We start from the raw sequence: 24,060 nt of genomic DNA on the forward strand, positions 1-24,060 counted from the left end.
CGGATGAACTTCTAATTGAAAAAGGGACACGACAGGGGTGCCCTTTATCCCCTCTGCTATTTATCTCTGTTCTGGAGGTATTGCTGAATATGATTAGGGAGGACCAGTTGGTGCAAGGTATAGAGGTCGGAGCGAAACAATACAAACTGAAAGCCTTTGCAGATGACCTAGTTTTGACAGTACAGGAGCCAGTATCTAGCACAAAAAGAGTTTTGGAACTTATCCTGGAGTTTGGTCGGGTGGCGGGATTCAAGTTAAATAAACAAAAAACTAAGGTTTTGGTCAAAAATTTGACATCTACAGAGATAGAGGGGTATCAGAAAGAGACAGAGCTAAGTGTGGTTAAGAAAGTGAAATACCTGGGGGTATATTTGTCCACCAAAAATTTAAATCTTTTTAAAGATAACTATGAAAAATGTTGGTTGGAAATTAAAAAGGATCTGGATATTTGGTCAAGATTGAAACTTACCTTGTCAGGCCGAATCGCAGCTATAAAGATGTGTGTTTTGCCAAAAATGCTGTTCTTATTTCAAACCCTTCAGGTCGTGGACAGAATGGAATGTTTTGGAAAATGGCAGAAGGATATTTCTAAGTTTGTCTGGCAGGGCAAAAAGCCCCGAATAAAATTCAAAATACTAACCGACTCAAAAGAAAGAGGGGGGTTTGCCCTGCCGGACCTAAGGTTGTACTATGAAGCTGCAGCCTTCTGCTGGTTGAAGGATTGGTTCCTGTTGGAAAACACCGATGTCCTAGATCTGGAAGGGTTTGACAACGTGTATGGTTGGCATGCATACTTGTGGTATGACAAGGCGAAGGTGCATAAATTGTTCAAAAACCATATTGTCAGAAAATCAATTTTTGCCGTCTGGACGAAGTACAAGGATTTATTAGAAAGCAAGACCCCGAGGTGGCTATCACCTGTGGAAGCCAAGATTTCAAAAAAAAAACCCAATATGGAGGCCTACTGGCCAAAGTATTGGGAACTGATTGAAAGAGTTGGAGATAATTGGAAGCTCCAAAGCCAGGACAAATTAAAAGGTAAGGTGCGAGACTGGCTACATTATGCTCAAATTCAAGAGGTATTCAAAATGGACAGAAAAGTGGGTTTCCAGTTGGAAAAATCGAAACTGGAGACGGAGTTGCTAGAACCAAAGATTAAGGTACTTTCGAGAATGTATGACTTGCTGCTTAAATGGAACACACAGGATGAGACAGTTAAATCTGCTATGATAAAATGGGCACAGGATGTGGGACACAACATTATGTCTGAAGACTGGGAAAGGTTATGGAACACCGGTATGAAATTCACGGCATGTAGTGCCTTGAAAGAGAACATTATGAAAATGGTATACCGGTGGTACATGACCCCAGTCAAGTTGGCTAAAATATATCATCTTTCTGATAATAAGTGTTGGAAATGCAAGGAGGCAGAAGGGACATTCTTTCACCTCTGGTGGACCTGCCCGAAAGTAAAGGCCTTTTGGGAAATGATACATAATGAGCTGAAAAAGGTATTTAAATATACCTTTTCTAAGAAACCAGAGGCCTTTCTCCTGGGCATGGTGGATCGGAAGGTGCCAAAGAAGGACAGAACCTTGTTTATGTATGCAACCACAGCAGCTAGGATTCTCATCGCTAAGTTCTGGAAAACACCAGATTTACCCACACTGGAGGACTGGCAGACGCAGTTGATGGACTACATGGAGTTGGCAGAAATGACTGGCAGAATCCGAGATCTGAGCGAAGAAACAATGGAGGAGGACTGGAAAAAATTTAAGGACTATTTGCAAAAACATTATAAGTTGTTTGAATGTTAAGATAGCGCACGATTAAGAAATACTATGCTTCTGCATTTTATTTTAAGCAAATGATAAAGTAAGCATTGATGGAAAAAACGAGACATATTTGAAACAAAATATTATGTTTATTAAGAGTCTTAAAATTAAATTACAAATTTTTGAAATTGGTAACATAATATATTTAAAGGTACAATAAGATGGGAAACAAGATAACAAATTGCTGAACTGGTTAGAATAATGAACGCAATGCTGAGAGGATGTGAGGAGGTCCAAAAGTGAAATGCTGAAGGATGTTAAGGAAAGTTTCATAACATTTTTTCTTGTTTTTATTCTTTCTTATACATATATACAAAAAATGTTTCTTGTATCTTGCCATGTAAACAATTTTGTAAATCTATGAAAAGAAACGCAATAAAAAATTTTTTAAAAAAAAAAAAAACAAATGTTGAAGAATACAGTGGTACCTTGGTTTACGGGCTTAATCCATTCTGAAAGTCATTTCTTAAACCAAGGTGTGCTTTCCAATAGCAGTGGCAGACTCAATTTACAAATGGAACACACTCAACAGGAAGCAGAACATGTTCTTCTTGCAAGGCAAAGTTCACAAACCAAAACACCTACTTCTGGATTTGCAGCGTTCTTAATCCAAGTTATTCATAAATTAAGCTGTTCTTAACCCAAGGTACCACTGTATAAGCTTTTAAGGAGAACATGGTTATGAATTTTAACATGTGATAATTTACCAGTCAACAGGCAGTCAACACAATCATCTATATTAAATAAGCTTTAGATCCTCCTGATTTCAATGGGAAAGATTAAATCTGCAGTCCGATACACAATAGCCAAAAACTCTAAATGTATTCAATGAGGTTTATTTCTGAGTGTATATTCAATTATATTCAATTATATAAATGCTAGCAGTGAGCTAGCTACATTTGCCCAGTTTGGGAGTTTATTCACTCTAAAGAAGGCTTGGCTTGTATATTGGTCCTCCAATTTCTGTCTGCCTCTGCTAGCATGGGTAATGGGTAGGGAGGATCAAAGCTTTAGTACAACATCAGTCTAAAGCCCTATATGGCTACAATCTTTACTTGAGAGTAATTCCCATTCCCATTCCCTTCTGAGTAAACAAACATATGAATGGAAATTTTGGGCAAGGCATATAGACAACAAAAACTGTTTTTTAAAATGCACTGGAGAACGGTTTTTGCCGAAGGATTGGGGGAGAAATGTTAGTAATCAGTTTCCAGAATGCCACTTTCAGTTCCTTGTTTCTCATGCTATATATGAGTGGGTTCATTACTGGTGGCACCATGCAGTAGAACATAGAAACCAGGAGGTCAAATGCTGATGGGGAACTGGAACTTGGTCTGAAATAGACAAAGGTGCCACTTACCACAAACAAGGAAATAACAATAAAGTGAGGCAAGCAAGTTGAGAAGAATTTTTGCTTCCCTTGGCTGGATGGGATTCTCAGAATAGCTCTGAAGATCTGAACATAAGAAAAAATAATTAGAGAAAAGTAAATGAAGCCAAAAGAAGACCCAAAAATCAGAACCCAAATTTCATTGAGATATGAGTCAGAGCAAGAGATTTTCAGCAGTTGTGGGATTTCACAGAAGAACTGGTTGATGACATTAGAACAGAACTCAAATCTGAATGTAGCCCCAGTGTACATAGTTGAATAAAAAACTCCACCAATCCATGCACTGGCTGCCATCTGAATGCAAGCTTTTTTGTTCATAACAGTCTCATAATGCAGTGGATTGCAGATGGCAACATAACGATCATATGCCATGACACCAAGAATGATGAAGTGGGAGACCATGAAGAAGACAAGGAAGGAGACTTGGCAGATACATCCAGAGTAAGAGATGGTTTGTGTCTTCATCAATGAATTTGCAATGGACTTGGGAACTGTAACGGATATGGAGCCAAAGTCTTGGAATGACAGGTTGGCCAGAAAGAAGTACATGGGTGTATGAAGCTGGTGGCTATAGATGATGACTGTGATGATGAGAAGGTTTTCTATGAAGGCCACCAAATACATCATGACAAAAATGATGATGTGGAATATCTGCAACTGCTGGATTTCAGCAAATCCATGAAGAAGGAATCCATTCACTCTTGACTGGTTAGACATTGTGCTTCTGTGATGTTTGTTTGGTACCTGTGAACAGAAATATATCAAATTACTTCTTTCTTATTCAGCTGTAACAATCTTAGTGATGTTCTCTCAACATCTCTCTATCTGTTCTAACAGTGGTAAGCTTCAGCATTGAGTTTATGCATGTCTCATTTCTAATCACACCCTGAAGGTTTAATTCTCATGAGTCTTGTACAGCTCAGCAACACTGAATCAGATGTGTATTTTGAGAGTTGTGCAGGTGGTGAACTTAGATTGTCCGTGATCCAAAGTGCAGTTAGAATTAATATAAAGGACTTGGGCCATAATAGCTAACTGGGTCACCATTCACCTTATGGTGAATGAAAAGTAGCAACCCCTCTTGAACTTCTGGTCCTGGGTATAATATAATAGTGTGTTGGAATTATTTTATGAACACAGCAAGGAAAGCTTAATGCAGTTTTATTTCGACAAGAAGCAACAGTCACTGGGGAGTTCACCAGGGTCGATTCCACAGATGTATAAATTACACAGGCTTATATACAGCCCTTTCCTTAGCTTTATACACATGGATGTAGAAATTAAGTGACATTCACAGAGGAAAAGCAGGCATTATCAGAGCTGGAAACCTTGTTCAGCAAGAAGAGGATGGAACTTGTTATCAGGCTAGCTCAAGGCTGAGTTATTCCTGCACAAATATTCTTGACACATTCTTAGCACAATATGAGTAAGCTGATTCTAACAACATTTTTAATGCAATCTGGGTAATGGGAATCAATGGATTCCCCTTACAGCAGTCTTAAAAATACTTGTGTTTTAGTAGGCATACAACAGACTCAACATGGTGTGACTCCTGGAGACAAATAACATTAGGCTGGTGCTTGTGGACAGCATCAGCTACCCTTTTACATTTGCTTGGGTCTCCCAACCCTCATACGTTCCATCAAAGTATCGTCACATTACATTTAGGATTCACCTAAAGGATGAATCGAATGCAGGTCGCCGAATGCAGTATTCCATCCACTATGACCATCAGATTGAATGGGAAGCCTCATCTATATGGAATTTTCACTTTGTGTAGATACCCCATTACAAGACTGAGTAGTGGTGGTGCCCTAAAGTGCCTCCACGTATATTTTGTAAAACAATGGTCTTGGGATCCTGGAATTTTAGCACTTTGACTCTTTCTTGAGTAATTCCTCTTAATTAAGTGAAAGGTGAATCTGACAATTATATCCTTGGGCTTTACAATGGAACTCATATTTAAGGAAAACAGATGAGGCACATGCCTAAGTTCTTGACATTGATACCAGGAAAAGTTTGAGAACAGATAATTCAACAGTCAGTCTGTGGGGACATAGAAAATGATGATGTGATTACCAAGACCCAGCATGGGTTTCTCAAAAACAAGTCATGCCATACAAATCTCATTTCTTTATTCCTTTTTTTTCTTTTCTTTTTTTGATGGATTGAGTGTCAAGCTTGGTGGATCAGGGGAATGCTGTGGACGTAGTGTAACTTGATTTCAGTAAGACTTTTGGCTAAGTGATATTTTTGGGAAGAAGCTGGTAAAATGTGGGTTGAGTGGGGTAACTGTTAGTTGGATTTGTAGCTGGATGGCTGACCCAATCCAAAGAGTACACCTAATCCTGGAAACAAGTGACAAGTAGGGTGCCACAGGGTTCTGTCCTGAGCTCATTGTTGTTCAATGTCTTTATAAATGGCTTGGTCAAAGGAATTGAGGGGATGCTCATCAAGTTTGCAGATGACACCAAACTGTGAGGGGTTGCTAATGCCATGAAAGACAGAATCAGGATTCAATATAACCTTAACAGATTGCAGACCTGGGCCCAAACTAAAAAAATGAATTTCAGTAGGGAGAAATGTAAGGTTCCACATTTGACAGGAAGAAACAACTGCACTAAATCACTGTATTGCCAGTAGTACATGTGAAAAGGATCTAGGGGTCTTAGAAGACCACAAGCTTAAGATGTGTCAGCAGTGTGTTTTAACAGCAAAAAAATAAATATAATGCTATTCTGGCTGCATCAGCAGAAGTATAGTGTCCCAATCAAGGGAAGTAATAGTATCACTTTATTCTGCCTTGGTCAGATCACATCTAGAATATTGTGTAGTTCTGGGTTTCACAATTTAAGAAGGATCATGACAAGCTGGAATTTGTGCAAAGAATGGTGGCCAAAATAACCAAGAGTCTGGAAAGGAAGCCTTATGAGGAACAGTTGAGGGAGTTGGGTTTGTTTAGCTTGAAATAGAACACATTATTGACATGGATAGACTAGACAATGGAATTCTTAATTTTAAGGCAAACATTGAGTTAATTGGAATGAAGTTTGGCCTATTTATCCTCCTCACCTTCATTATCATCTAACTTTCCTTTCCATTCAGTGTTGCAATCCATGGTATCCCCCAATTACTCCACTAGGTTTGGGATTCAGCTGAATTAGGTGTACAAACACAATAAAAGCATCCTGCTAGTCTTATCTAAGGGGTTTCTATTTGCAAAAATTCCATTAAGCAAAATTATTTCAGCTAGAGTCCTTTATCCTCTTTATAGATCAGGCTGCCTCAAATCCATGTTTTACTTCCTCATTTTAACATCTCCTGAGGTGATCACCTGCAATACATGGTTGACTTCAGGAAGCAAATTAACTCCATTATTCTCAAACCCAACTGCTTGCAAAATGTTCATTTCTTTTTAAACAGTCCCATTCCTTCACGACAAGTCAGAGGGTAAAAAGATAGAAATGTTGGGGATGGGTGGAGCTTACTGCACTTATCTCTCCTTGCTCTGTTTGTTTGCAGGATTTACAGGTGAGTAAAAAATAGGACTTATAATATAGTTCCTTATATCTCAATAAAAAGATGTTAAAATAGAAGGTCAATGGAAGCATGTGATTGCAAAGAGCAGTTATTGTGGAACAGTCTTGAGAACAATACACAAGTGAGTACCAGAATTTGTGGCTGCTATTCAATGAAGAATTAAACATACTTTAAACCATTAATGTTAATTATGAATTTATATATTGTTGTACATTTAATGTATATATTTGTGTTTGCTACCTTGGTATAATCCCTCACCAAAAGGAGGGGTATAAATCCATTAAATAAATAAACATCCTTATGTACACTAAATACTCAATTAGATTGTGTTATGTGTGTTTGCATAAATAATTTATTTATTTCATAAAATTTATACACCACTTGATTGTAAAAATCCTCCGAAAGGTTTGCAAAATGTCAAAGCTGTTTTTCAAAAAGAAATAGGAAGTACTTGGCAATGCTATTCAGGGCCATATCATCATAGTCAAAATAGTAGAACAAGCTGAGGTACACATAGGAGACATAGAGCTCCAGATCGATCTGCCAGTTGACGGTGACTTTGCAGTTGTGGCACACCTGGGAACGATGCAAAGCAATGGCAGAGTAGCTGTGGTGGTGTGGCTGGTCTTTCAACAAAATGCTCAAGGATTCTACCTTGGGGAACAATGTGGTCTATGATGAAGTGAAGGGTGGAGGCATGCATTTTCCCACTCTGGAGACATTGGGGGACCTCCAAGAACAAATTTAGAAGGGCATAAGCATGCACAGGAAGACAAGAAGTAGTAGAAGTTCCTTTATGTAGACCCTTATGTTAGCAGATCCATATAGTTAGACAACAACCAATTGATTGATTCAGATTTAGTTTTATTTGGTCCCATTGAAATCAATGTGAAACATCCATGTGACACTCATATCCATACCTAAAGAAAATGACTATATTAATTTCTATATTAGAAAACTAAAAACAAATTTATTTGAAGACGTTTTCAACCTTAACATATTTGACAAAGCAGCCTTGATCTCTTTATTTCTCATGCTGTAAATCAGTGGGTTCAGCAAAGGTGGGACCATAGAATATATCACAGTAAAAAACAAATCTAAATGTGTTGCTGTATTAGTCATGGGACTCAAATAGGAAAACAAGCATGTGACCATAAATGTGGAGAATACCATGAGATGTGGAAGGCAGGTAGAGAAGGCCTTTTGTCTTCCCTGTGCAGATGGCATCCTTAACACCGCACTAAAAATCTGTACATATGTCACAAGAACAAATATAAAGCAGCCTAACCCAACGAGAGCAAACAACAGCACAATTCCAGTTTCAATTTGATTTTTCTTAGAACAGGAAAGCTTTACTAACTGTGGGATTTCACAGAAAAACTGATTGACAACATTGGAGCAGAAAGGAGTTGCAAAAGTGCTGACAGTGTGCAAACCTGCATAAAGAAACCCAGTGACACATGAAGTAAATATCATTTCAGCGCAGGCTCTCAGGTTCATCACCATCTGATATTGCAGTGGGTTGCAAATAGCAACATACCGATCATAGGCCATGACTATGAGGAGGAAAAAATCAGTAGATATGAAGAAGGTGAAGAATAGGACTTGAGCAACGCATCCAGAATAAGAAATGTGCCTAGAATTCATGAGTGAATTGGCCATGGATTTGGGAATAATGACTGAAACTTGGCCCAGGTCCTGCATGGCTAAGTTCATTAGAAAGAGGTACATGGGGGTGTGCAGACGATGGTCAAAGGCTACTACAGAGATGATGAGAAGATTCCCTGTTACAATTGCCAAGTACAATACCAGGAATGTTACAAAGTGTATTATCTGAAATTCCCAAACTTTTGAGAATTCCAGGAGTAGAAACTCTGAAACAAAGGATTGGTTAGCTATAGTTTGGTCTTTGCTTTGGTCCATGCTTTCTGCAAAAAGAAACAGAAGTACAAAGTTTTAATGACAGCAGAATATTCTAGTAATATAACATTTCAGCCTGGAGAATTTAACATTTCATACTCCTGGAGGTGCACTCCATTGTCTCCAAGACAGATGGATGCCAACCCCCCCCCCCAAAAAAAAATGGTGCATTGGAATCCCCGATCTGGACCTTGTGTAGAGTAGAGAAGAATTTGCTCTCCAACATAAGAATGAGTTTCAAATTTTTACTGGAAATAGTCTTAAAATAGTTGCAAAACAAAAGTTGCAATTACAAAATAACACATTGCTCTTGCCTGCACCATGAGTTGCAAAGGACATCAGCAGCCTTCAGAGCTCCCATGGATGTAACTTCAGCATTCTGGGTGATGTAAAATAACATCTGAAGAATTTTGAGGGAGATAAGTGACAAACTCAACTGTAAGACAAGAAACAATTCCTAGGTTGAGTTTCCAAAAAGTTTCCACAAAAGTTATAGTACTGGATAGATATTTTGGGTGTGGGATTAGAACAGCTAAGGATGTCTACTAAATACCAGCTTGAAATGTAGCTAGGTCACTCTTCACAACTTGGATCAAATGTGGTTTGGGAGGAAATGCAGCAGTTCTTAAAAAATGACCAGAGACATGTGGCTTGTGGCTTATGCTGTGTGCATACCACTTCTCAAACCAGTGATAGGAGCACACAGAGAAATGGGGACTGTGCACACAGCCTAACCCTGCACACCAAAGGATTTTAAGCTTTCTCCTGTTGAATATCAGCACCTACTATCCCCCACAGGATGCCATTTTTGAGGGGGACAATATCAGATGGGAACAAAAGTACACTGGGGAAAATACTATATAAATAAGCACTTAAAGAATTGTGAGAGAAAAATTGGAAGAGTGAGGGTAAAAGACCTAAACACATTGAAAGTGGTTCTTACAACTCACTGACATACAGTCCTGTCCTACTTATGTTCAATTTGGATGTAATTTTCAGTTAAGAGTGCATGGGACTGCAGCTGAATAGATCCACAATGTGAAAAAAATCTGTTACATGAGAACCAGGCACTTTGAAAATAAACAGAAAGTTAATGATTTTTTCAGATGCAGCAGGTAATAAGTATTCTGCCATCAAAGCATCAGAGAAGCCACAGTATATTATGAAAGGAGCACAAACTCTCTTTCCTCCTCTGAAATTTCACCAGCTTAGTTAAAACCTTTCAATTTCCCAATACATATGGAAACTTTCAAATAAATTTTGGAAGGCTTGTGAAAACTCATTCAATCTTTCCTTAAGTTCCTCTTCCTACTTTCCTCGGATGCTTTGCCACTGAAGAAACCCCCAAATTCACTACAGTTTGAAATGTTAAAGGCAGCTCTTGCTTTATTGATTGTGGTTCTGCATTATAGCCAACACAACACCCTGTTTTTAAAACTTAAAGAACTCATTTATTTTGTGTGTGTGAAGAATAAAAAAGGATTCCCACGCCCAGGAAAAAATCTCACATTCATCAAGATTTTCTTATAAACAAACAAACAAACAAACTTCAACATTTTCCAACTCAGGACCTGCTTTTAACCCACACATAAAGTTGAGAAAATTTGATTAATCCTGTACTATACATTTGCGTGGTGGTGGTGCTCCTGTTGCAGCCTATACTGAATCGGGCCATGACCTATTAGTTGGCAACCAGTGATTTAATGGATATACATGTGAGATCCATTAAGTAACTCATATGGTGTTAGGTAAGGTTTGAACTATATGAATTAATTTAGTAATATTTTTCTCTTACCTTCAGATGTGCTTTCTCCTCTAAGAACTTCAGCTGTCTGTGCATTTGGATAGTCCTCCATAAAAGGATATGAAACCCAACCAGTCCTTGATGGCCAAAAAGATATATTCAGCAAGGGGAGGAGGGTACAGTAATATCTGGTTTGTGTTCCTAGAGATTTGCTCTCTTGAGTTTAATGCATTCTTCATTAAATTGTTTTTCCATTGATATATAATTTTATGGTATTACTCCAGAATAAAGTGGTGTTATGAGCCATCAAACCTTGGAAATACACTTTTTCCCAAAAGGTTTCCACTATTTTGGCCACTAGTGTAACTATAGAGATTGTAGGAATCACTCATTTCACAACCCCCTCCCCTCTACTGGTATGCCTTGGCAAAATGTATATATAAAAATGATGCAAAGCTCCCACAGCTCTAACAGGACAGCACTTAACCCAGTGATCCCTAGGACTCTGTATATCGGCTTCACTTTAAGGACAGGCATACTCCCCCCTTCCTCCCCATTTTTTGTTCTGTAGGCTTTTAGAATAGTTAGGGGATCTTTTGTTCTTTAATCAAAGTGTGTATGTATTGTAATGTGCTACTTCCTAGATTGTAACTTTGCTATCTAAAGCAGCATTTTTATATATTCTGTCACTCCTATTTTATATAATAAACCAAGCTTTCTTTGTTTCTTTGTGTGAGAACTTCTTGTGGGCATAAGATTAGGGGTTAACACACATCCATCACAAGAACACGTCATAACTCCAGCAAAAGATCCTAAACTTCTCAGCTGTATGTAAATAATAATAATAATAATAATAATAATAATAATAATAATAATAATAATATTTTTTATTTATACCCCACCCTCCCCGGCCAGAGCTGGGCTTAGGGCAGCTAACACCAGTAAAATTACAATAAAAACATAATACAGAAAAATACAGGTTAAAATGCAATTTAAAATGCAGCCTCATTTTAAAAATAGTCCTTAGATCAAAACAGTAAGGGGAGGGAAACGTAAGGGTCAGACTGAGTCCAAACCAAAGGCCAGGTGGAACAGCTGAACATACATGAATGCTGGCAGTGCAAACAGACACATCATAACACCCACCCACCCACCCACTCACAACAACAATTTGGAACAACCTCAACCCCCACCATTTCCTGCTGCTTGGCTAATCAGATTTACATCAGCCACATACCAGTCTTTTTTTTTTTTTTAATTTGAGAGGAAGAATACAGTACCTAACCATTGATGCAACTAGGCTATGATGACAGAGTATGCTTATGTAAGAATGCCAACACCAAGACAGAAGAATCAGTTTCTGACCATTGGCAGAGTGTAGCTACTTCCCACCAGTGCCAGACTTTGGGATTTAAAATTTCAGTGGCACCACGTGCAATGCCAAAATTCAGCACCCCCAACCTCTCAACTTCAGTTCTTCATCATGGCTATGGCGTCTTCTCGGCTTGGCACCCAGTGTGGACGAACCAGTTTCACTCCCCTAATTCCGCCTCTGATCTCACTGCCTTATGGAGTGATGGCTAGGGCTGGTGTACTGAACACTCCTGATCCATGAAATCAGAGGAATGACTATGCTAGTGTTGCATGCGCTCCAGTCTCTAAGTGGTGAGAGACTCCAGGGGTGCCAAAACTTTCCCAGGTTTGGTTTCCTTGGGATGAAGTCACTGGAAATTGTGGTGTTTTCAGGATATATGGTTTTATTTTTATAAATATATACAATCTGAGCATAAGATGGGAAGAGTCACAGCATTAACACTCTGGCATACTGATATAAAAAATGGAGTTTGGCTTTTGCTGCCCAACTCCCCAAGGGACTCTGAATCCCCTAAGTCCATGATTGGTCAGAGAAAAAAATGGATAGAGGCTAGATCCAGTGGAAAGCAAGGTAGATATTTATTTTTTTCTGTTGAAACAGAATTCCCTCCCCTCCCTGAACAAAAGTGTGCATCCTTTAAAGACTTTTGACATGGCCCAACCCCCTTAGTCCAAAGATCACCCCAATATCATCATATATACATCATAGGAGGTGGTCTACAGCAGAAATCCTGTCTGCCAGGATATCTGATAATTTGTCGCTGATTGCATTACCTGAGCAGCCTAGCCATTGTGATGGTTTTGTGATGGTTAATATTTTAGTTCCTGTATCCAGGTCGCAGGCTCACCTTATTCATACACAAATATGCCCTTAAGACAGAATTTGTAAGCAAAAAGACAATGAGAAGGCTTTCCCTTACTATAGAGGAATATTTCAGGTCATTGGGAGAGTCAAAATGATTTCAGGACTGCTCTCCTGTACTATGTCAGACACATGGTTTATATATTTAGATATGTATGCATTTATGAATATTTATTTTATATTTGAGACCTTAGAATTCTTATAACAATACCTTGCTTCCCCATTATGTCTCTATGGGTCTGCAAAACCATAGCTTTGGTTTCAGCACAGTGAGCATTTCCAGTCTCTGTCTTTCTAGTTTTCAGTTCCCTGCCTATTCTCCTTCTTACAAGATGACCTAGTCTCCATTCGGTTGAGAGGCAAAGACTTGCACCCTACTTCTGGAAGCACCATTAGCTAATTGTTCCTATGGAAACATGTGAAGCTCTTTAGTCATGCAAATAGGGCATTTAACAGTCTTAGCCAGGTCTCTTATCTTAACAAAGAGACTGACGTGATCCCTCTGCTTTATTCCAACATTACATACTGTATATCAAAATTACAGCCTTGTTTTGTTTGAGAACCACAAGCATCAGCTAAACAAAGCCTCCAATCCTATAGCACAAGATATTACACCTGTATAACATAAAACAGAATTATATCTGTTTGCATTTTAACAGAAAGAAACCTCACATTATATCAACATCAAGGGAATTAGAAGCGAGGGCGGGGAATGGGGATCTGTGCATATCAGGCCTACATCAAGATGTTAGAATGTTCCATTCTTATTCAGACGAATGGTGTATCACACCAATTTTAGGTGAATCGCAACACATGTGTCATTAACTACTCAAACCAGGGTGATGGAATGTAGAAGGAAATGTTTGAAGCTTATATTTTTATTTGAGCAACGAGTGACTGATTTTTATATTCAGTTGTAAGTTATCTCATATTTCTTTCAATATCAAAGAAAGAACCGATATTATTGTTTCAGTGTGAGATACATATAGGCACACCCATTTATGAAAATACACTAGATTGCTTAACAAATTTAAAACGGGATGATTGATCGATTAAAAATGGCTCTGTTTCTTTAAAACCCTAAGCATACTTAAATTACAATAGGATTAATGCTTTGAAATAGTTCTAAAACTGCTGACATTTTTCTTCTATAACAAACAAGAGAAGATATTTAGGACTGCAATGGGCAAAGCACACATTGGCCAGGCTGGTTGAGACAGATGGGAGTTGAATTCCAACAACATGGGAACCACATTAACTTCCCCTACTTTGATTGTGTATCAAAACATTCATACACTTTAACATCATTACATACAAAACCCTGCATAAAGAATAACACCACAAATTGTATCCTTAGAAAGCTATTTCAATCCTAAAATCTTGGACATAGCGACCTTAATCTCCTTATTCCTCATGCTATAGATCACTGGATTCATCATGGGTGGGATCACGGAATATATGACAGCAAAGACCATATTTGTATGTGAGGAGGCATGCTGTATGGGTCTTAGGTAAACAAGTGCTCCACCAAACAGGAACATGGAGAAAACAACGAGGTGGGGAATGCAAGTTGAGAAAGCTTTTTGCCTTCCCTGTGATGAGGGCATTCTCAGAACTGTACTGAAGATCTGGACATAGGTTACAATTATAAAAATAAAACAGCCAAATGCTATAGCAACACTTAAGAAAAGAAGTGCATTTTCAAGTATGTATAACTTTGAACAGGAGATCTTTACAAGCTGAGGGACCTCACAAAAAAACTGATCAACAATATTGGAGCAGAATGTCATGGCAAAAGTGCTGCCAGTGTGCAGCACAGCATAGAGAATACCACTGAGCCATGCACTGCCCGCCATCTGAATGCAGGCACCTTGATTCATAATTGCCTCATACCGTAGCGGATTGCAGATGGCGACATACCGATCATGTGCCATGACAGTGAGGAGGGTGTAATCTGATGCTGCAAAAAGCAGAAAGAAATAAACCTGAGTGACACATCCAGAATAAGAAATCACCCTAGTATTTGAAAGGGAATTTGACATCGATTTGGGTATTGTGACTGAAACTGAGCCAAGATCAGTCACAGCTAAGTTCATCAGGAAGAAATACATAGGAGTGTGAAGGTGATGATCAAGAGCTACTGCAGAAATGATGAGAAGATTTCCTGTGACAGTGGCCAAATAAAAAAGCAAGAACACAAAGAATTGTGTTATCTGCAGTTCTCGAACATTAGAAAACTCCAAGAGCAGAAACGTGTTCACAGAAGTTTGGTTAGACATCTTTTCATCTCTGATTTAAATTGCAAAATGCTCTATGGAAGGGAAAAAAGGAAGAAAGTTGTTAACATTATTGCATGGTCTAAAGAAGAGTTAACCTCAAATGCTATTAATTCAAATTGAATTTAGTAATGTCCGTCAGGTGAGATTCAAAAAAGCCAGAGAGCAGAATGTGTTGCAGTAGGTTTCCTATTACTATGAAGTTCTCCTCTCACATAACAATACTAAGGAAACCATAAGTTGCTCATGTTAACTAGAATGTGTGAGATAAAGAACATACAACTGTGTCTCCTATAGATCCTGGCATACAGTATATTGTACTTTCATTAAGCTTACATTAAATATGAATTACTTGAGAGAAAAAGTCTTCATAAAGATGTAATCATTGTAACATAATACGTAATATGTATACAATAATGATATATATGATAACACAGAACAGAGCAGGAGTGGCTGGTATAATGGAGTTGTGCCTTGCTGCCAACTTTTTGACAGTGACATTGTTGCCACTTGCCAGCAAAAAGTGACTCTGCCAGTGACCCCCCCCCCAAGAAACAGACTTCCCCACTGTCCTGCCCACCTCCCTATTAGCCTAGTAAGCAACAGCTCAATAAAGACATCTGAAGGAAGCCCTGTTTAGGAAAGTTTTTAATGACTAATGTTTTAATGTATTTTAAATCATTTGTTCGAAGCCGCCCAGAGTGTCTGAGGAGACCTAGCCAGATGGGTGGGGTAGAAATAAATTATTATTATTATTATTATTATTATTATTATTATTATTATTATTATTATTATTATTATTACTACTACCACCTTTCCAAGTTAGTCATTCCTGGAATAGAAACCAAACCCAGAATGGTAGTAGTTGTAATAAGCAAAAAGCTTTCTAACAATCCTTAAAGTAAAGAGACCCTTGACCATTAGGTCCAATAGTGACCGACTCTGGGGTTGCGGCTCCCATCTCGCTTTATTGGCCGAAGGAGCCGGAGTTTGTCCGCAGACAGTTCTTCCAGGTAATGTGGCCAGCATGACTAAGCCACTTCTGGCGAACCAGAGCAGTGCACGGAAACACCATTTACCTTCCCGCTGGAGCGGTACCTATTTATCTACTTGCACTTTGACATACTTTCAAACTGCTAGGTTGGCAGGAGCAGGGACCGAGCAACAGGAGCTCACCCCGTCACGGAAATTCGAACTGCCGACCTTCTGATCGGCAAGTCCTAGGCTCTGTGGTTTAACCGGAGCTCTTATTTACAAACACCTACTCAGAATGTCTTTCTGGGTGACTGCAAAGAAGAAGAGAAGCCAGGATGATGTGAGGTTTGGTGCCAAAAGCCTCCTGAAATTTTATCTGAACCAACTCTAATGTTTACTCCAAGGATGAGGCACCAGTGGCTCTCCTGTTATTGTTGTTTACCGACTCTCAGTAGCCCCAGGCAGCATAGCCAATCGTCAGGCATGATGAAACTTACATTTTTGGAGGGACACAGGTTTCTTCTTAATCCCAGGTATGGAGTTTTACAAACTCCAAAAACATTCACCACATGCTTCCCCACTTTTCCTTGCTAAATTTGAAAACAAACAAACAAACAGAAAAAACACCACCTTGATTTAATATAGTTTCAGTCTTTGCTTTTTTCACCCCATGCTCTCGGGCTGAGCATTTTTTAGTCAGTATTTGTGGTTCTAAGAAAGAACCTGTCTTATGGTTTCAGTGATGTGATGTGATGTGATGTAATGTAATGTGGTGTGTGTGTGTGTGTGTGTACACACACAGACATATACATACACAGAGAGAGAGAAAGAGAGAGGGAGGAATTCAGATATGACCTAGAGCCAATAATTTTGTTTTGAATCTTATTGAAAACAATATTCTTATTTAAGAAATGATATGTGGATTTATATATACTAACATGATACTTCTAGTTAGCTTTAGGCTGAGAAGATGATCTGCTTTACTCCTCAAGTCCTAACCACACCACACCACACCATAGACAAATGGAGAAAGAATAGATTCATGGATGACAGAGCATGAGGCAAAACATGAAAACTTCTAATGGAATAACTTAAAAGAATGACTTACTTTTTTATTCATAGAGTCATTTCCCCTTAGCATGAAATTCTTCTCTATGCACCCAAGAATATTGTGCTGGCAAATGCTGTAACTATAATGTTTATGAGCCAGCCACAAGGTTTGCCAGGAGCATCTAAAAATACTGGCAAATGAAGGAGATTTATGTTGCTTTGGGGCTTGGGGTGTCTTGTTCTCAAGAGTCCAGCATAACTACGTAGATGAGGCAAATGTGTTCTTGACGTCTAAAAGTTTGCTTTGTGTTTCCAAAAGAACTTAATTAGTAACAAATGAGCTGAGTTATGATGAAGGAGAAAGTATGATTACTCATGTGAGCTAAACCCATCTCTTTCATTACCTTCTTCTTTTTTTCCTGTTTGATTCACATACTCCAAATGGCCACTAATCACATTTTGTTAAAACAGTGAAAAATGATAAAATGCGCCTGTCTATCTCTGTGTATGACCAAGGAGAAGACTTGAATGGAAGGTTACTTTATTGGTTTTAGGAGTCTGAAATCAAGCTGAAGGAAGTGGAGGAGACTTAAAACAAATAACTTCTTAAGGAAAAAGAAAAGAAAAGGTGGACTGAAAGTGGCCTAAATGGCTGAAGACATACATCATGTATGTGGGACCAGTCTGTGAATAAATATCAGGACACTGTCCCCTGTGCTTTCTATGACGTTTCTGGCACTGTGTGGGTTAGGCATGGCAATAATTCTCATCTAAGGGCCATCTTAGACCTTTCTTTACATTGAGATGTGGAGCACCAGGATCTCTTGCTCCAAAGCTTGACTGCTGCTAGTCAGAGGTCCCAGTGGGTTAAACCCTACAGACTTTTCTTGAACTTTAACAACAGCAGCAGATGCAGTCTCCACTCCTGCAGGTTTTCAGACACCCACGTAAAGAGGTGAGCCCACCCCAGTTCAAATTGTGGCAAAATAAATTAGGACTGTTGGCACCTTCCCAATCACCTCCGTGGCTTCAATCTGGGAAGGCGCCAAGATTACATACCGTGGGTCAATCTGGGGACCTCCACCTTGTCCCAAATCCAGTCAGAAATAAGTTCAGGGGCGGGGGCTAATGCTTAATTAAACATGTAGTCCAGAAAGAGGTTGGGGTAAGGAGACTTTCTGTCTCCTACACCCTTCCAACAGAGGCTGAGGGTGCCTCCCCAAAGGATCAACCCCTCCACTCAACATATTTTCAGCTAAGAGGATGATCCTGCAGGGTGCATGTGATGCTCCAAAAGTGTCTTTCCTTTTCCCTTCACTCTGGAAGTTCAAGGCCTCCGCTCAACAGACAAAAGGGGTGTGTCAGGCAGGAAGTTAGTTGGGCCTACCTTCTTTCAAAAGACACCACCAGCTATCAAAAAGAGGCTCTGGCAGGGTTTTCCTGACCTGCTTGCCTCTCCCTCTGACAGCCATGGATCACTCTGAGCCACCCACCTTGACCCATCCTAGCTTCTGATTTGAATCCAGAATGTCCCTATTTCCCCTGCTAGTGCCACCAGCTCCAAGCCCGGGGAGGAGGAGCCAGCCCTTGTGGCGGCAGCAGTGGTGGCTGTCAAGGGAGTTGCCTCTCTATCGACACCACTGTGGGTCTCCTCCTTTGGGCAACTCGTAGCAGGTGCTGGAGAGCAGGTGAGGAGGAGGAGAAGCTGCTGCCACTGAGCACCAACCTAGCTTGATGTGCCAACTCTGAGATGCAGGCAGAAGGCAGGGCCACCCTGGGTGGGGAGGAAAAGGGAGTGCAGCAGAGTGCAAGGAGTCTTAATTGATTGATTGATTGATTGATTGATTGATTTAAAAAATGCTTTGTGTGTCTGCATCTGAATTTGCTCCCTTCTAAAATTTATTTATTGGTGTGCGATTTTCTTTTTGTAAATCTACCAAAGAAGAAAATGAGTAAAAATGGGATTAAGAGTTTTTTCCCCCCAGGATGGTGTGTGTTGTGTCCCATTGTTATAGTGGTGGTGGTGCCTGCCCTTCTTCTGCTGGGTGGGAGATGAAAAAGAGGGGTTGAGGGGGGTCAGTTGAGGGGGAGTGAGAAATGTCCCTATTTTTACCAGAGGCATGTTGGAGGGTATGTGAATCCAACTTGCCCAGTGTCCAAATAGGCCCAGTTTTGATCAGGCCTTGGGCCTTGACTGAATCCAGTGCATAACCCTAAAATAAATCTTGTTCCAGTAAGAGGCAGCAAAGTAAAAAGAGAGAGTTGGCTTCAGTGTGTGGCCACCCGATTTGGGCTGTCTCATTGACACTGAAGGCTGCTGCTGACCAGAAAGCAGCTAATTAATTACTGCTTCCTGAGTCTTCCTTCTGTATATGCAGGCAAATGAGTGTACTCATTAGAGTTTTCAACCAATCCTGGCTGTACGTAAGGATATACTGTCATGAGGGCTGATGTTTCAGTGTATCTGAAGAAGTGTGCATGCACACGAAAGCTTATACCAAGAACTAACTTAGTTGGTCTTTAAGGTGCTACAGGAAGGAATTTTTCTATTTTGACTATGGCAGACCAACACGGCTACCTATCTGTAACTGGAACCATGGAAGGCACCACATTTAGCCACATGAAATGGAAGTCCATCAACCTCACCAAGAAACTTGCACAGGTATCTGGCAACTTCTGTTTCAGTGTATCTGAAGAAGTGTGCATGCACACGAAAGCTTATACCAAGAACTAACTTAGTTGGTCTTTAAGGTGCTACAGGAAGGAATTTTTCTATTTTGACTATGGCAGACCAACACGGCTACCTATCTGTAACTGGAACCATGGAAGGCACCACATTTAGCCGCATGAAATGGAAGTCCATCAACCTCACCAAGAAACTTGCACAGGTATCTGGCAACTTCTGTTTCAGTGTATCTGAAGAAGTGTGCATGCACACGAAAGCTTATACCAAGAACTAACTTAGTTGGTCTTTAAGGTGCTACAGGAAGGAATTTTTCTATTTTGAGGGCTGATAAGAAAGTGCTGGGCCCCTAGAAAAGGCTAGAGGCTTGGAATGCAATGGACTCACATAAAATAACAGGGAAGTCTCCCTGGCTTGACTCCTTCAGCTTGAGATGTTGCTGGACGCTGAGCTCCGACTCCACCTCTCCCCTCTAGCTTCTCACTCTGGAGGCTTTTCCAACAGATGGAAACATGGGGATGATCCTGTCTGGGCTCTGGGCCTGTCTGGTCCACTGCTCAGCAACACATAGGACTCTCTAGATCTGGGTTTGAGAGGAGGAGAGCCAGCAGGAATGCTGCAGGACGGCCTGTGTACTCTCTGATTCCTCCCTGTTTGTGTCTGTGTTGACACTGAGATGCTCAGCCTCCAGCCCTGTCCTGGAAGGGCCTTCTTCTGACCCCCCACCCCACCCCCTAATCACTCCAACCTCCTGCTTCCATCATCTCCTAGCTTGTTCCCCAGCCTTTTCCCAGCTGTCCCAGCACCAGGACCTGGGTCGAAGCGCTCCTCTCCCTTGAAGTCCCTGGGGGGCTCCTGGCCGGGAGGTCCCCACCTCCTCATCTAGCCAGTCCCTGACGTATACATAGTTTTAAAAACGTGTGTGTCTTTCATGTGCTACATTTTATGTATACAGTTGGATTTAGTGCACTAGCTGGGAACAGATCACTAGCCTCAAGAGCATGATATTCATTACTTTGAATGATGCCACACCTGACATGATTGTAATCTTAAACTTTTTATTGGTTCAGATCACTGAATTATTCAAATTAGTGGTTAAGAAGAATTTAGTGCTCATGTTTGCTAATGTAGTCTCATGTACCTAAAGAGACCCATTATCAGAAATATAGACGGGACTGTTAACATTTATTTACATACTTTGATTGGTTATTTGTATTGCACTCCTGGGACCAAGTCACAAGAAACACTATTGCTGATTTTTTCTGGACTACTCAGTACAAGCTTCCAGGGACACAATTGCTAATTTGGGTTGTGCTCCTGAGATCAAACTCCCAGGAACATAAATACTGTAGTAATAATTCTGATCCCCATAGTAAAGGCGTCATTTTGCAAGGGTATACAAACATTTTCAAATGTGAGGGCAGACAAACAATTTCACTGCCTCAGAAAGAAATGGAGAGTGTGATTTCTTAACAAAGCTCATTGAGTGGATCGAAGAATACAGAACACCCTAAAGTAGCGATGAAATTGCATCTGGAAATATATTATCTACTAAGAAAAAGAGTAAGGCATTTGCATTTTTATAATTTTAGTTATTGCCTGGGTAGTTTCCTGAGATCTGAATGCAGACAATAGTACTATCGTGCTGGTTTATTGTTCTCTCCTAATATCTATATATACTGTGCTCAGCATACACAATGGCTTGCTTTGCATGACATGCTAAGACGAAACTTAGATTTGTGAGGTTTCACAATTGTGCAGCCTACAGTAAAGACACCTACAGAAAGACAACTACAGTAGCTGTGCTCCTCCCTGGTCCTTATACCAAGCTTTCCCTTAGCATGTCATCCAAACCAGGACTGGTGATTAAGCTCTCTGTTCAGTAACCACCAGCAGTAACCAAGAGCAAACCTTGATTACAGATCCTAATTTGTGAGGAGAGAGCTTAATCACCTTGGCTTAATTTAACACAGTGTAGCTGCAAAAAGATTTGAGGAGGAGTAGAAGAGTTGTGAGCTTCTCTCCGGGAGCCCATTCATTTGTATATTCTTAAAAACATATTGAGGGCACAAGGAGAAGGGGACAACAGAGGACGAGTTGGACAGTGTTCCCAAATCTATGAACTTGAGTTTGACCAAGCTGTGGGAGGCAGTGGAAGACAGGAGTGTCTGCTGTGCTCTGGTCCATGGGGTCATGAAGAGTCGGACACGACTAAACGACTAAACAACGACAAAAATATATTCTGTGTGCAGTGTGCATTAAGGTTAAAAATGGGCATTTAAAAAAAAATATTTTTTTAAAAAACCCAGTTAAATTCTGTCTGGTCTTAGCTGGGAAGGTGTTCCTGAAAATTTGGCCCAGAATAACGATACAAGTCATTTGCTTGAACCATGAGAATATGCCAAATACCTTGGTGATAAGACAGGCATATAAGGAATCAGACACCTAAGCTCTCCTGGACTTAAGTTGTTATTGACATAGTCACTTAATACAAGAACCTTGAACTTGATTTGGGTAGCAAGTTATCTTGTGAGACTTAAGGGCTAGTTTTTCAATTCTAATATTGAATTACAATATAAAAATGTGTTTTGTGAGTATGGAGATTATGGAGAGAGACATCTTACCTCTGCAGATTGTTTCTGCTGCATTTAGCATATGCATAAAGTATAGCAAGGAAAGAGATAGAACATTTATGTTTTTACAGTTTTGTAAACCACTGTGATACATTTTTAAGATAGAGTTTAGTAAATATTTGTTATCAGAACAGGATTTAATCAAATGTTCATCTCTCTGTTTTATTTCAGAGGCAGAAAGCATTTTAGTTATGAATGCAAAAATAGATAACAAATCTGCTGTTTCTGAGTTTCTACTCCTGGAGTTCTCAGCAATACGAGACATGCAGATTCTATACTTCCTTCTGTTCCTAGTATTGTACCTGGCAATTATATTCGGGAATCTTCTCATTGTCTCTGCAGTAGCGTTTGATCGCCGCCTTCACACTCCTATGTACTTCTTTCTGATGAACTTGGCCATCCAAGACCAAGGAGCTATTTCAGTCATTATCCCCAAATCCATAGCCAATTCTCTCATGAATACCAGATACATATCTTATGCTGGATGTGTTGCTCAAATCCTCTTATTTGTTTTCTTTATCTCATCTGAGTTTGCTCTTCTTACAGTCATGGCATATGACCGATATGTTGCCATTTGCAATCCATTGCAATATGAAATGGTGATGAACAGGGCAGCCTGTCTAAAATTGATTGCTGGTGTGTGGGTTGCTGGTCTGCTCTATGCAGTTCTGCACACTTGTGGAACTTTTGCAACTCCATTCTGCTCAAACATCGTCAATCAGTTTTTCTGTGAGATCCCACAGTTACTTATACTTGCCTGCTCTAATCTATACCTAGCAGAAATTGGAGCTTTAGTAGTGAGTATAACATTTGTGTTTGGATGTTTTGTCTACATTGTTGTTACTTACGTGCATATCTTTACTGCAGTTCTGAAAATCCCTTCTGTTCAGGGAAGGAAAAAGGCCTTCTCCACTTGCATACCCCACATTGTTGTCTTCTCCGTATTTTGTTTCGCAGGATGTTTTGCTTACCTTAGGCCTCCCTCTAAAACTCCATCTGACCTGGACTTTGCATTAACTGCGATGTATAGTCTTGTACCACCCATGTTCAACCCAATAATCTATAGCATGAGAAATAAGGAGATCAAAAATGCTTTATCAAAACTGTTGGGTTTGAGGCAATCTTCTCTAGATATATCTTCCAGGATTGTTCTGAAAAGGTGAACTCTCTGTGTGTAAGAATAATTTAAGGGAGTTCCTGAAACACATCATCATTGCCAGTTACAGCTTCCAGATAAATTTAGCTATGTAGATTCAACATCTGCCCTGTGTCACATGGTCATCTTGCATTTATGCAGCTCAGTTGGATCATTCACGCTTTTGCTTTTCAGATCACATGCCTTGTTGATGTACCCATTTATGTACTTACTTATAGCCCACTGATCTGTTGCATGATTCTAAAAGTGGCCTACAGCAGGCTGAACACATTTCAGCAGACCTTAATCCTCTGATTTATGGATAGTAAGAGGCCATATTTATCATCTGCTCTGTCCCCCAACAGCATGCAAACAGTGATTTGACCAGAGTATTCAGGATTTCACAAAAGTGATGACACCTAGATGAACATATTGGGGTGGGGGGGGGAGGAATTCACAGATTTACTGGAATGTGAATTAACATCTCAAAAAGAAGAAGAAGATTTTGGATTTGATATCCCGCCTTTCACTCCCCTTCAGGAGTCTCAAAGCGGCTAACAATCTCCTTTCCCTTCCTCCCCCACAACAAACACTCTGTGAGGTGAGTGGGGCTGAGAGACTTCAAAGAAGTGTGACTGGCCCA

The 24,060-nt window shown here is 39.9% G+C and overlaps 3 protein-coding genes across 3 annotated transcripts; 1 reads left to right on the forward strand and 2 right to left on the reverse strand.

Moving 5' to 3' along the window:
- Positions 1-2,962: 2,962 nt before the first annotated feature.
- Positions 2,963-14,944, reverse strand: LOC308570536 (olfactory receptor 14A16-like; the record flags this gene model as incomplete). The annotated part of the gene is made up of 2 exons (XM_081165440.1): positions 2,963-3,678; positions 14,681-14,944. The coding sequence occupies 2 exons, from the start codon at positions 14,942-14,944 to the stop codon at positions 2,983-2,985; spliced, it is 960 nt and encodes a 319-aa protein (XP_081021566.1). The 3' UTR covers positions 2,963-2,982.
- Positions 7,711-10,541, reverse strand: LOC308570676 (olfactory receptor 14C36-like; the record flags this gene model as incomplete). The annotated part of the gene is made up of 2 exons (XM_081165591.1): positions 7,711-8,693; positions 10,481-10,541. The coding sequence occupies 2 exons, from the start codon at positions 10,539-10,541 to the stop codon at positions 7,711-7,713; spliced, it is 1,044 nt and encodes a 347-aa protein (XP_081021717.1).
- Positions 14,945-21,189: 6,245 nt separating the features above from the next.
- Positions 21,190-23,445, forward strand: LOC308571735 (olfactory receptor 14A16-like; the record flags this gene model as incomplete). The annotated part of the gene is made up of 2 exons (XM_081167370.1): positions 21,190-21,212; positions 22,454-23,445. The coding sequence occupies exon 2, from the start codon at positions 22,474-22,476 to the stop codon at positions 23,443-23,445; it is 972 nt and encodes a 323-aa protein (XP_081023496.1). The 5' UTR covers positions 21,190-21,212; positions 22,454-22,473.
- Between the last annotated feature and the right edge of the window lie 615 nt (positions 23,446-24,060).

Source organism: Podarcis bocagei (genome assembly GCF_964188305.1).
Source record: "Podarcis bocagei genome assembly, chromosome: 13".
NCBI lineage: Eukaryota > Metazoa > Chordata > Lepidosauria > Squamata > Lacertidae > Podarcis > Podarcis bocagei.